Source organism: Copadichromis virginalis, linkage group LG7, assembly GCF_057382275.1.
Source record: "Copadichromis virginalis isolate Kocher_CV1m ecotype Utaka linkage group LG7, C_Virginalis_male_GT1.1, whole genome shotgun sequence".
Taxonomy (NCBI): Eukaryota; Metazoa; Chordata; class Actinopteri; order Cichliformes; family Cichlidae; genus Copadichromis; species Copadichromis virginalis.
The window spans coordinates 46,461,550-46,474,133 of NC_140624.1; the positions used below are offsets into that span (position 1 = coordinate 46,461,550).

Here is a 12,584-nt window from a genome sequence, read left to right on the forward strand (position 1 = left end):
TATGCATTATGGTGTCCACCCAGTCAGCTTCCCAACAACACCTACATGACTGGACTTCTGATCTCTGTATTCAACCGCATACACACAGTGAAATGTAAGTCATTTATGTGGAAAATATTTGCCAGGGGTAGTCAGAAGCATGTTAAATGCTGTGGTTTTCAAAGCAGTTTCAGGATTCAGTGTATTGATGACCAAAGGTCTTTCATATAGCATGGTGGGACAAAATAAAATGATTGAAGACTCCGTACTTTCTCACTTGTGTATTCCTGTTATGATGAATGGGGAGAACTTCTTCTTTTCTTTTCTTTTCCTTTCTTTTCTTTTTTTCCTCTCTGTCTTCTAGAATATATGGTAATTTGCTTTGATGTAGGTTTTTGTAGCTATGCAGGTTGTGTAGTAATTGTTTTTCTTTGTCCTGTTGGACTACTTGATAAGTCAAGCACTGTATGTATGAAAAGATAGGCTGGTTGAAGTCTGGTCTCATCTTCCAGTTATTTTGCATTATACCTTTGTGTCTTAATATTTGTGTCTTTAAATAAAACACACACACACTCACACATATAATATAATGGTCAGTTGGGGCACAGGAGGGTGCATCTTGCATATGTTTTTAGGAATGGATTTTTAAATTTTGCTAAGAAGCTTTCGTCAAATAGTTTAGAGTTTTTGAAGTTTTTTGACAAATGCCATTGGCAGCTTTAGTAACATTCCAGACTTTGTTGCTTTTAATAATAATTTTGACTTTTTTCATGGGATTTAATTCAGTAGATTTAGTACGCTAGTGTGTTGCAACCTCCGCTTTAGTGATTAATACAGAGATAGCTGGGGGAAAGAGAGAGTTGTGAAGTTGTCCAGCAACTTCTGCCAAGGGTTATTTCTTTTTCTAGTTATGGTCAAGGCAGAGACCCTGCCTCAAAACCACAGAGCCACGTATGTTTCTTGTAAAGTAAAACAAATACAAGAGACGGTGACAGGCCCTCATTTTGATTAATTTCAATATGTTGCTCACTTAATTCCCATTTCAAATGACCTGTGGTAAATGAGTGTGAAGTCCAGAGCACACAATGGCAGAAGTTATACTTTTCCCCTGTTGATTGAGCACTTTAGCTATGCCTCTAACAACCTGTTTCCAGAACAGATTCCTCAACCTGTAAACATTTCAGACGGCAGGGAGAGAGAGGAAAAACCGAGAGAGAGGGTATAGTGGCAGAAAGATGAAGGGGGGAGGGGATTTAATCATTTTAGGAGGAGGAGTGTCTTGTAATTATCCTATGACTTCAGCAGAAAGAAAGGAGGAATTTTTTAGAAGTATACACCATCTGAGCTCTTTTCATAGTTTGAAATTAGAGCGTTTGACTCACATGTTGGCATGGGTTTTGGGATACTGGTGGGGTGTTGTTTGTATTCTTCTCGGAGAGTGTGTGTGGTAGTGGTCTCTCCCTCCTACTTTTGAGGTGGGAGGGCTGAGCTGATGTCATTGAGTGCAGCAAACTGAGCCTGAAAGAGGCTCTTTGTTGGCAGCTGCAGCACGAGTAGTCCCTGTGCCTCGGATACTCACTCACACAGGGGGACGGAGAGAGGAATGGCACCGCACAGACGGCCCTAGTGTGTACTCAACTGATAAATCTACAAGGCGATAAACGTTTGGACAAAATCTGCGCTATTTTGTTGGGGTTTTTTTGGTGATTGTTTAACTGTGGAGGCATCCTAAAGCCAAAGAGGGGGGAAAAAAACATGGAGACGCTCATAAGGAAAAGTTGGTAGACTTTGCCGGACAGCGGACTCTTTCTGTTTCGGAAAGGAGTGAGAACAATAATAAAAGGATACATTTCAGTTGGAAGGACTCCAGGAAAAACAAACCAATATCTATTTCTTCTTTACTTGGTGTTCTTTCCACTTTTGTCAGCTTCTTTTGGATTTTTTTATTATTCTTTTGTTGGACACATGTAGACGAGAAACGTTCAAGGGACATCTGGTTTGAACAAGCAACAATATTTTCAGCGTGAAGGGAAAGAAAGCAAATGAAAATGTTGGAGATATGCCTAAAATTGGTGGGGTGTAAATCTAAGAAAGGCCTCACGTCGTCCTCCAGCTGTTATTTGCCAGGTAAAGAAATCTAGTTTTCTGTTTCTTTTGATTTTTACAGTTTGCCATAAGAGGAACAGTCACAGGAGAGATGTGAGAAATGGAGAAAAAGTAAAGGCTTATGAGCACAGAGGAAAGAAAGAAAAGGTTGAAGTATCCACCGTGTAAAATCTCAACAATCATTTCTGGGTTCTGGAAAGTGAAGAATGGGGAGGGGAAAGCGGAGATCAAGCTCAGGGGAGGGTTGGGGAGCCCAGACACACTGGCTAGCTGGAGAGGAAAAAAGTGGAAAATGAGACGGAGAAGAGAATACAAGGAAATCTGACTCCTGCCCATGTCCCACTTAACTCTTGTTTATGTGGAGAGGGGATCTAATCTCAGTCTGCGCTCCCTTTTTCTTCTCTGCTGTATTACACTACTTCAATCTTGTTTAGTGCTCCCATAATGAAGTTAGTAGATAATGAAAGAGGGAGAGGGGGTTGTGAACTTTTTTCCTAGCGTCACGCACAGTTGATTTCCGGATTATCTATGCAACACAAGGGGAATTCAACGAAGTCCAGGACATATTGGGTCTGTACATAGTAAAAGATTAGTACTGGGAGACTGAGTGAAGTCTTGTGTGTTCTGTAGATTGCACAACCAAATGATTTAATAGAGTTAATAGTACTTGTACGGCCCCATTGAAGTAAGTGACAGTGATAAAGAGCCTCTAACTCTTAGATCTTATTGTAGAAGGCACAACAAATCTCCTGATTATGCCTCAGGGAGGCTGTGTTTGTCTTTGATCCATGAACAAAGCAAGCTTTTTGACATTGTTGGAATAATTATATTCCATGGGCATAATAGCAGGAAGATTGTGGATATTTTCAGAGAGCTTGGGGTTTAAATGGTGTTTCTTTCATGCATAGTTGCCTACTTTTTCACCTGGTTCCTTGCTATCTCCCACGAACATCTTGCAAACATATCTACAGTCAGTAGAAGTACATCACCACTTCCTACTTCAGTCATAGCATCTTAAGCAAAAGGAATATATTAGGGTAGAAGTTTTCCCCTTTTCATTACTCATAAATATGTAATTTTGTACTAAGTGTGTTCCATCTGCAATAAATCAGCCTTTTTTTCTCTTTACCAGTTGATGGGAACTAATTGATGGGAACTAACAGCTGTACCAGCTGGTTAGTTGCATTTGTAAACTGGTTCATTAGAGATAAGTAGAATCACCAGGATGACACAGCTCCTAGTTTTTTGCAGAAATTTTCTTTCTTGCATCAGTGTTTGACTTCCAGTGCATTCCTAATGCTGATAGAAGTGCAGTCATGGCTGTAAATTCTTTAGGAGTTCCTCACATATTTAATCATTTTGACTGTCATCTCACTAATGCAGCCAGGACATGCTGTAATTTCTCCCACTCCATGACTGGGGAGAGCTGCGGTCTGATACGAGGGCTGCTCCCATTCTTTGCTTCTTTCTTTCATTTACCTCCTTTTTTCTGTTTTCATATGACTTTTCATTTCCCCCCTCTTTCTCTCTCTCTGTTGACACATGTGTCAGCATGCTGTCATCATCTCACAAATAGCTGCAGTATTTCTGGCCTGTTAAGTGGGCATGTGTGGCACGGGCTGTTAAAATCGCTGCCCACTCACTGTATGACCAGCCCAAACTGTATGCAGCCCCCCGCCCCATTTGAGCCGGTTTCCTATCTTGCTCGATCTCTGGTCTTATCTGTTTGAATTTGGGTTGTTTTTGTTGCTAAAATTAAGCTTGGTACTTATGAATGAATGGCTGGCTGTGCTTTTGAAGGTTTACACCTTGGACAAAAGGACAGGAGAAATATAGAAATGTAGGTATGAGCCAGATCTATCCTGTGTGTCATCAGCAGCTCAGCCATCAGGTCCTTTAGCTACAAAAAAAAAAAAAAGCAGCACATTTAGTTATGATAGTCTCACTGTGAGTAGGCTGGTGAACCTAGCTTGCCAGAAGAGTTGGTGTGAAAGGATTTCATTAGCCTCCAAATACATTGATGCCTGGAACTTGTCAACAATGTCATGTGACAAGTTGTGGGCCTGTTTACTTTGTATAGGGTTATATTAGTTTACTGCTGTATGTTAAATCTTTGAAATACTTTAGGTTGTGAGGAATTTGGAAGTCATATCATCTCCCACTGTGACTAGAAAGTCCATTACACAATGGCCCTTTAAGCTCATGTTGAAATGAACCCATTTGTTGCTGCTGTTATTGAATAACAGCCACTGCTTTTTCCACAAACTGTTATCTTTGCAATATGGTTATTCACCCATCCAAGTATTAATGCATTAAATCAAATTGTGTTATCAATCTTCAAAACGTTGGCGTGAGTTGCCAGTTTTGGAGATATCCACTTTAAAAATGTATTCAGTATAGGGAAACTAGGGTAATATCTTTTTATACTCATCACGAGGCAGTTACAAAAAATGGAGTAGAAACTGTTTTCTTTGTACAAAACAAGCAAAAACCTGTGATTGGAGGTTTGTACTAGTGACAGCGTGACTGGACGAACCATTAATGGCACACCCCTTGGGGTACATGCTTGTTTTGGTTGGTGAATTTAGAGTGGATAAGAACATGCTCTTCTTTAATTGCAAATAGGCATTGTAATGATAAATGCATATGCAAATGAATAATTAGCTATATTTTATTGACTTTTGCCTTTAGGTTACATTATTGGCTTGAGGTAGAGCTATCTTGTTCTATGAACGAGCCCAACTTCCTCCTCTGAAGCTGTAAGTTGTCCTTAGTCCATTGTTAGTCTTGGAATAGGTTATTTATTTCTGTTACAGGATTTTCATAGATGCACTAATGGAAAATTGTCTAGTTTCTTTTTCATTGGGTCAATTAATCACATGTGTTTAGCTGAGTCTTGATTTGTCTGTAGTTTTTTAGTTGGGTCAGAGGCACAACTGTTGAGCATAATTGCTAAATTACTAAATAAACACAGTTACAAGTCAGAATATTTTATCTGCTGTTACCAAATCAGATGTTTTCTTAATCATTCACCCTTTCAGTCAAACCATTTGGCTTTGTTTCTGAGAACGACTAGAACACACAAATGCTGCAGTTGCACAGCAACTAAGATATGTGTGGTGGTATGTGTTGTAATCCATGCAAGACTTTTACATAAAACAAAAGGAGCAGTGAGCACTAAGAGCACAGCAAGGAATGTGGTGATAACCAAAGGAAAGTGATGCAAGATGAATGTCAGCTGTTGTAAGGGAGAGAGAAAAGTGAGCACATGGGTAAGTTTTATAGCCTGTGATGCCCAGGTGACCCAGATCAGCTGACAGCGTTCCTGAGTCAAGAAGTTTCCTGCTGAGCTCGCAGATAAAATGGATGTAAAATGGCCTAAAGCCGTTAAATGATAAAATCTGCACTGCTGTGCTTTGCCGGTAAAACTTAATTTGTCACATGCTAGTAGCTAGCCATTTGTTTTTTGGGAATGCTTGGAAGAATGAAATGCAAGATGGGTCCAAAACATGTGTGACAACAGCTGAGAAAACCGCACAGTCGAGCTCATTTTATAGGCCAAACTGCGTTTAAATAGTTTCTCCTCTTTTTTTTTTTCTTGCTCTTCACTGTAAACAAAATCCTTCTTTTTTTTTCTGTGTATTATTTTATTTTGTCACATTTTGAATGTTATCAATCAGGTTTACTTCTTATGTTTTGTTATAATTTAAGACATATATAACAAAATTTTAAATTAAACTACTTTGAACTTATCTATTTTATATTTACAGACAAGATCAGTGGTGAAACATATTCTCATGGCCTAACTTGGGGGGAGGGTGATTGTCTAGGTATTTAGGAAAATTAAATCTAAACAGGGATAATCCAGGAAATGAAAAGTTGTAGAAGCTTGAGGTACAATTTAGATCACATGATTGGCCTCTTTACTCTTGATTTCATGGTGGGATCACAACTGCTGAAGCAAAACATGGGCTGAAAGTGATATAAAAAAGTATAAAATGACAGATGGAGAGGTTAGTGTTCTGAATCATCCAACTTGTGTGTGAAAATGCTTCACAGGGTCAGTGTTGTGGTGTCTCTTCCGGACTTCATAATTAATATTTTTGCTCATATTGAAGTTTCATACTTGTATTCTGACAGGCTTGTTGTTGTTGTTCTTCCAGAAGCTCTCCAGAAGCCAGAAATTGAGGGTCAGGGTCTGACAGAAGCAGCCCGCTGGAACTCCAAAGAGAACCTTTTGGCTGGACCCAGTGAGAATGACCCCAACCTGTTTGTTGCCCTCTATGATTTTGTGGCCAGTGGTGACAACACTTTAAGCATTACTAAAGGTAAGAGGGTGGGGGCAATAAATGAAGGATTTATAAAAATATTTATATATAAGTTTTTTTGTTTGTTTTTTGTTTTGTTTTGGTTTTTTTTTTTGGGGGGGGGGGGGGGGGGGGGTCCATTTAGCAAATAGTAATAATTACAAAGCAGTATTTGTGAAGGTAGAAAGAAAAGGATTTCATACAAAAGTATGCTAGTGGAAATGAACCAGGCAAGCTAAGCACCTTATTAAACTCCAGGTCACAAGGGCACTACAAGGAAGGAAATAATCCTGACCATTACCCAATTTTTGTAAGAGTAACTCTAGTTTAGAATGAGTCAGATCAGTTTCTGAAAAAGGCTTGGTTGAGTTTGTAATCTAAACCAACACACATCTATTAAATTTGAGTGGGATGTAACTTACAAAATGATCTCTACTGGAGATTGCTGAAGTCTTTATACGATTCTTACCATTGCTGGGAATCCACTTATTAGTGTCCCGTCTCCTTCCCGTTCTGCCTTCGCTCCCATCTGACTCTCACTTCCTGACAATGGCCTCACACGTGGGTCGTTTCCCACTGAAGCGATTGTAAAACAATGCTGCAGACACAGACAAACAGAGGAAGGAAGAATGGATCTTAAGCACAGGAATAAACAAGAAAATGTCCTCTACAGTGCTGCCTTCCAGCTTGTTATAATGGTGCAAAGATTAGGTCTGTTTACTTTGGCTGTTTATTGCCAAATAACAAAGATTACACAATTATTTAATTTAAAAGCAAAAATAGGCCACCATCATTATTTAATTGTGTATTTTTTTATGTCTTTTATGTTGTGTATATGAATAGTTTATTCTCAAAATGTTTTCATATTATGGTGTCTTCAGGATAAGTTGCATTTTATTTGGATAGCACCTTTCAAGATAAACATCACAAAGTGCTTCACAACTAAATGCCAGGTCATGAGAACAAAAGTTAACCAAACCCAAGTCTTAAAAGATGAGTTTTTAGCTGGTTTTTGAATGAGATTAGCAAATCCACAGATCTCAGGGTCGCAGGGAGAGTCTGGGTGGCCACTTTTGCAAAAGCTCTGTCTATGAATGTAAAAGTCAAATAAAGCTCTAAAAGTCAAAATCAGAATCTTAAAATGGACTCTGAGGTTAATAGAGAGTCAGTGTGAGTGAATTGGCAACAGTGTGATCGGAGTACTTAGAAGACTCAACCAGAAGTCTTGTAGGGGTGTTCCAAACAACTTTGAGACATTCCGAGGAGTTTTTGCAACTACTGAATAATTAATTACAATATTCCAGACATGATATAATAATGTTGACTTTCTATGTTGACTAGGGGAGAAGCTGCGTGTGCTGGGTTACAATCATAACGGCGAGTGGTGTGAAGCACAGACCAAGAATGGCCAAGGTTGGGTGCCGTCCAACTACATCACCCCAGTCAACAGCCTGGAGAAGCACAGCTGGTACCATGGACCCGTGTCACGGAACGCGGCAGAGTATCTGCTCAGCTCGGGCATCAACGGGAGCTTTCTGGTCCGTGAAAGCGAAAGCAGCCCCGGTCAGAGGTCCATTTCTCTGCGGTATGAGGGGAGAGTGTACCATTACAGGATTAACACTGCGTCTGATGGCAAGGTGGGTATCAGCGGTGAGAAAGAGTCACACGATAAGAAAGTATTTATGTTTTTGTCTTTTTTTTGTTTTTTTTAAATGGGTTCTTTACAAGCACTTTTCCAACTTACTCCACGTCTCTAAGTGGTTGTTTTCTCACATGCTTTCACAATAGTTGGTACTTGGATGGTTCATCTGTATCTGACTGGCCAGCACGTCTTGGTAATCAGGTAGTGCTAACAGTGTGTTCATGATAGTTTTTAAATGTGTGTTCTTGCAACACATTCAAAACTCTAGCTCAGTGTTTTTAAGTAATTTAATTAATTAACGACACACACACACACACACACACACACACACACACACCAGCAAGCCACAATAGGCCAAGTGTATTTTTATAGTGTGCTGCGTTCTTGCCAAAAATATCTATAGGAAGTAATCGTTTAACTTACTTGCACATATTGTTCATATTGTTGTCTCCTTGAGTATCACAGCATTACCAACTCACATACACTCACTCTAATACGCACTAAATGCTGCCTTCCTGTCTTGCCTTACGGGCACTGTACAAGTCAAATTAAATCAAATATTTTTAATGGCATATTTAAAACCACACAAAATACAATTGTATAATTTAATACCATTTCCACCGTCATTCCGGCCGAAGAATGATGGAAAACTAGTGGGGACAAGAAGGCCTATTATTTATATTGGCTAGCAGTGGCAACAGTGCTGCAGGTATAATTGCACCAGCACAAAGAAAGGATTAAACAACCTCCTGCTTGCACAATCCACTGTCACACTAGTCTTACTCTTAAGTTTTAAATGTGGAGTGTCTCTAGAGGGGAAAAAAAGATGAAAGAGATTTGTTTTAATTCGTGCTTGATTTAATTTTATTCAAGACTAAAGACCTACAAGTTTTACATGTTTCTGTACTTCTAATTGTAACATTTTGCTTAAATCCTTTGGAGTTGAGGCTGGCCAACAACTTAAAAGAGGTTTATTTTAAGAACTTTAAAAATGCAGACTACCAGTATTTAATGTTCATGGCAGATCCACGTAGGTGGCTGAATTTCTTGAGTGGGATTCCCCCCTCCTCCCCTTAAAGGCTATATCGGTCGAGAAGCCACTTTTGGCCGTGTCACCCTGCTGTTTGTGATGGAGCGAGGTGAACTAGGTTTAGGAACGCCAGCTATGAGAAGAATGCCTCTAACTGCCACTGTGCTTCTCATAATGACCAGCAGACGCAAGGCCTGGCCAGACACTGACGCCCATGCAAAGACATGCATTAGCACAGATGCAGCCAAGTATGCACACACATACAAAGAAGCGAATGGACAAACACAGACGCTCTCTCTCACACACACACACATACATACACTTGGTTCCCCATCGCATATTGTTTTCCATCCTCCCACTGAGCTACAAGTCAAGCGTCTGGTATGATAGAGTTCGCCAATAATTTGAAATTACCTCAGCACTCCCTGGAGCTGCAGGTTTTGTTGCACATTGGCTCTGTTATTAACACTGCTCTGAATAGAGAAAAAAAAAGAAAAAAGATTTTCATGTTGGTAAGCTCTTTTTTTTCTTCCCCCTCCTAGATTTAGTAAATGGTCATGGTTTAAACCATTAAATCGTCTCGAGGTTTCTGCGGACTCTTCACCGCAGTCAAGGTTGTTCTCTTTCTTTCCTTTTTTCCTCCCTCCACAGGCCTTAGGCAAAGAGCGTATTCACAAGAATAAAAGAAGGCAGAAGTCACATTCTGGAACAAAAATCAGTTTTTGTTCCGAAAAGGCTAGAAAATCTGTCCACTTTGTTCTGTCCAGTATCCTTCCACCTGCCAAATACTGTACGAGCCTCTGATAGGCTAAGAAAATCTGATCTCTAATCTCTTGCATCCACTCAAATATAGAATCTCCCCCCCCCCCTCTCTACAGCTTTACGTCTCATCTGACAGCCGTTTCAACACACTGGCCGAGCTGGTGCACCACCATTCCACCGTGGCCGACGGCCTCATCACGACACTGCACTACCCAGCGCCGAAGCGTAACAAGCCCACCATCTATGGAGTTTCTCCCAACTACGATAAGTGGGAGATGGAGCGCACTGACATTACCATGAAGCACAAACTAGGAGGGGGCCAGTATGGGGAAGTGTACGAAGGCGTTTGGAAGAAGTACAACCTCACCGTGGCAGTCAAGACGTTAAAGGTACGGAGACAGAGAAGATTAGCATCGACCTACTCATGTGGAAACATTTTGACAACTACTGGTGTTACATATTAACATTCCAAGCTATGGTTTTAATTTGGCTGAATAATGCTACCATCTGGTGTAGCACAGATGCAACTGCACCCAGCCATCCTTTGCTGTCCTCACTTTCTTTTTTCTTTCTTTCCATAAACTGTGTAGGAGGATACGATGGAGGTGGAGGAGTTTCTGAAGGAGGCTGCGGTTATGAAAGAGATCAAACACCCTAACCTGGTGCAGCTGTTAGGTATGTGACTAAAAACAACAATCATTGCTTTAATGTGGGGGTTTTACATAAACACTGTTTAAATGTAACACATGTACGTAAAATCTTCTGCTAGAAATGATGTATTTTGTTTTTAGTGGCTCCATAGTGTAGATGTGTACACGTGTTTGCCTAACAAGCCAGGAGGAGAAATGGTTCACTTTGGGGTTGCATCTGGAATAAAAACTGCACCCAAGAAAAGCTGTGAGATGATGATTTGTGTTGCGGGACTCGTGTTTTTGGCAGGCGTGTGCACACGGGAGCCCCCGTTCTACATCATCACAGAGTTCATGACCCACGGTAACCTGCTGGACTACCTGAGGGAGTGCAACAGAGAGGAGGTCAATGCTGTGGTGCTGCTACACATGGCCACACAGATCTCCTCTGCCATGGAATACCTGGAGAAAAAAAACTTTATACACAGGTGGGTTTGAAGGCCTAAAAAGCAAACTTGCTAACCTGTCCTGGGTTTATAAGACAGATGTTTTTTTATTGTTTTTTTTTTTACCCATCTTCAGTTTTAAGCTGGAAGGGACAAAAAACACCTTTGACCTCATATCTCATTTTCTCTCATTTTTCTTTTTTTTCTCCCCTCTCCTTCCTGAGCAGTGCTCCTCTCACACTCTCATTGTATCACAGACAAGTCGATCTTGTAGCAAAGCTTGTTTGTTCTGGCACGTCCAGCCGTATCTTTTGGAAGCGATTATATGACTTATGACTTACATATTTGTGAAACTGGATTTTAATTTTTAAGCCTGACACGACTCAGCTTGCAATTGTAAATTTATTCTTTTTTTTTTTTTTTTTTTTACCCCACAACTCATCTGTAGAAATATGGCACCTGAGAGGATTCTCTAACAAAACACACCGCTGTTCTGTTGTTTCTTTTCTTTTGGGTTCATATCAGCTTAATAAATTCTCATTTCTCATTTTCAAAGTCAGCATTTCTATACAGCTTCCCATTCATCACTTCCTCTCATAACTGCTTTTTCTTCTGTAGGGACTTGGCAGCCCGTAACTGTCTCGTTGGGGAGAACCACCTGGTGAAGGTTGCAGATTTTGGCCTGAGCAGGCTGATGATTGGAGATACCTACACGGCTCATGCCGGGGCCAAGTTCCCGATCAAGTGGACAGCTCCAGAGAGTCTGGCTTACAACAAGTTCTCGATTAAGTCTGATGTCTGGGGTGAGCTCCTGTCTTTTACTCTGCTGTTAAACAATGTGAAACAAATTTAATTTCCCTCATTCTAATTTGCACATATTCCTCACATGATCTCAATTCGTAGTCTTTGACTTTGTTCTTTTTTGATTTATTGTCTTGTTCAACTTGTTCCTGCAGCATTTGGTGTGCTGCTGTGGGAGATTGCCACATATGGCATGTCTCCTTACCCTGGCATCGACCTGTCCCAGGTCTATGAACTGTTAGAAAAAGACTATCGTATGGATCGACCAGAGGGCTGCCCCGAGAAGGTCTATGAGCTCATGATGGCCTGTGAGTACCACAACCCATCTTGTAAAAACATGATTAAAGGCACGCTTCTGTTTTGGAATAACTTTTTGTTTTCCTTTTCTTTTTGTCAGGTTGGAAGTGGAACCCTTCAGAACGTCCAACTTTTGCTGAAACCCACCAAGCCTTTGAGACCATGTTCCAGGAATCCAGCATCTCTGATGGTCAGTGTCCATTTCTTTTCTGTCTAAAACCTCTTCAGTTTGGGGCAAACTGTTCTGATACTCCTCAGGCTTGAGTGTGTTACATAGATATCCTGATGTAAACACACTCAAGCCTGTTGTTTGTTGCTAATATGTCCAAACCTTCTTGTATTTGTGATTTTAGAGGTGGAAAAGGAGTTGGGAAAGAAAGGAAAGAAGACATTAGGCTCCATCCAGCAGGCTCCGGAGCTGCCCACCAAGACCAGACCTCGCAAGAGCAACATAGACAGCCGAGATACAGAGAGCCCAGGTGACATGAACTTAAAGAGTATGCCTGGTGCCTTTATTGCTAGTTGTTAAATATACCTTCACACTTTATTTACATTACCCTGAAATAAGTAGTGCAGTATTTGATG

At 40.5% G+C, this 12,584-nt stretch overlaps 1 protein-coding gene across 4 annotated transcripts in view; it reads left to right on the top strand.

Moving 5' to 3' along the window:
- Positions 1-12,584, top strand: part of abl1 (abl oncogene 1, non-receptor tyrosine kinase) — a 34,737-nt gene that overhangs the window by 17,395 nt on the left and 4,758 nt on the right. For 3 of the 4 annotated variants that reach the window (XM_085463761.1, XM_085463760.1, XM_085463762.1), the window contains 9 exons: positions 6,249-6,413; positions 7,734-8,029; positions 9,943-10,215; positions 10,417-10,501; positions 10,766-10,943; positions 11,520-11,704; positions 11,858-12,010; positions 12,100-12,189; positions 12,353-12,478. In XM_085463761.1, the coding sequence (XP_085319887.1) occupies positions 6,249-6,413; positions 7,734-8,029; positions 9,943-10,215; positions 10,417-10,501; positions 10,766-10,943; positions 11,520-11,704; positions 11,858-12,010; positions 12,100-12,189; positions 12,353-12,478 (1,551 nt within the window). Of the gene's footprint in view, positions 1-1,384; positions 2,107-6,248; positions 6,414-7,733; positions 8,030-9,942; positions 10,216-10,416; positions 10,502-10,765; positions 10,944-11,519; positions 11,705-11,857; positions 12,011-12,099; positions 12,190-12,352; positions 12,479-12,584 lie in introns of those variants that run through there. The other variant, XM_085463763.1, reaches the window with a different exon arrangement.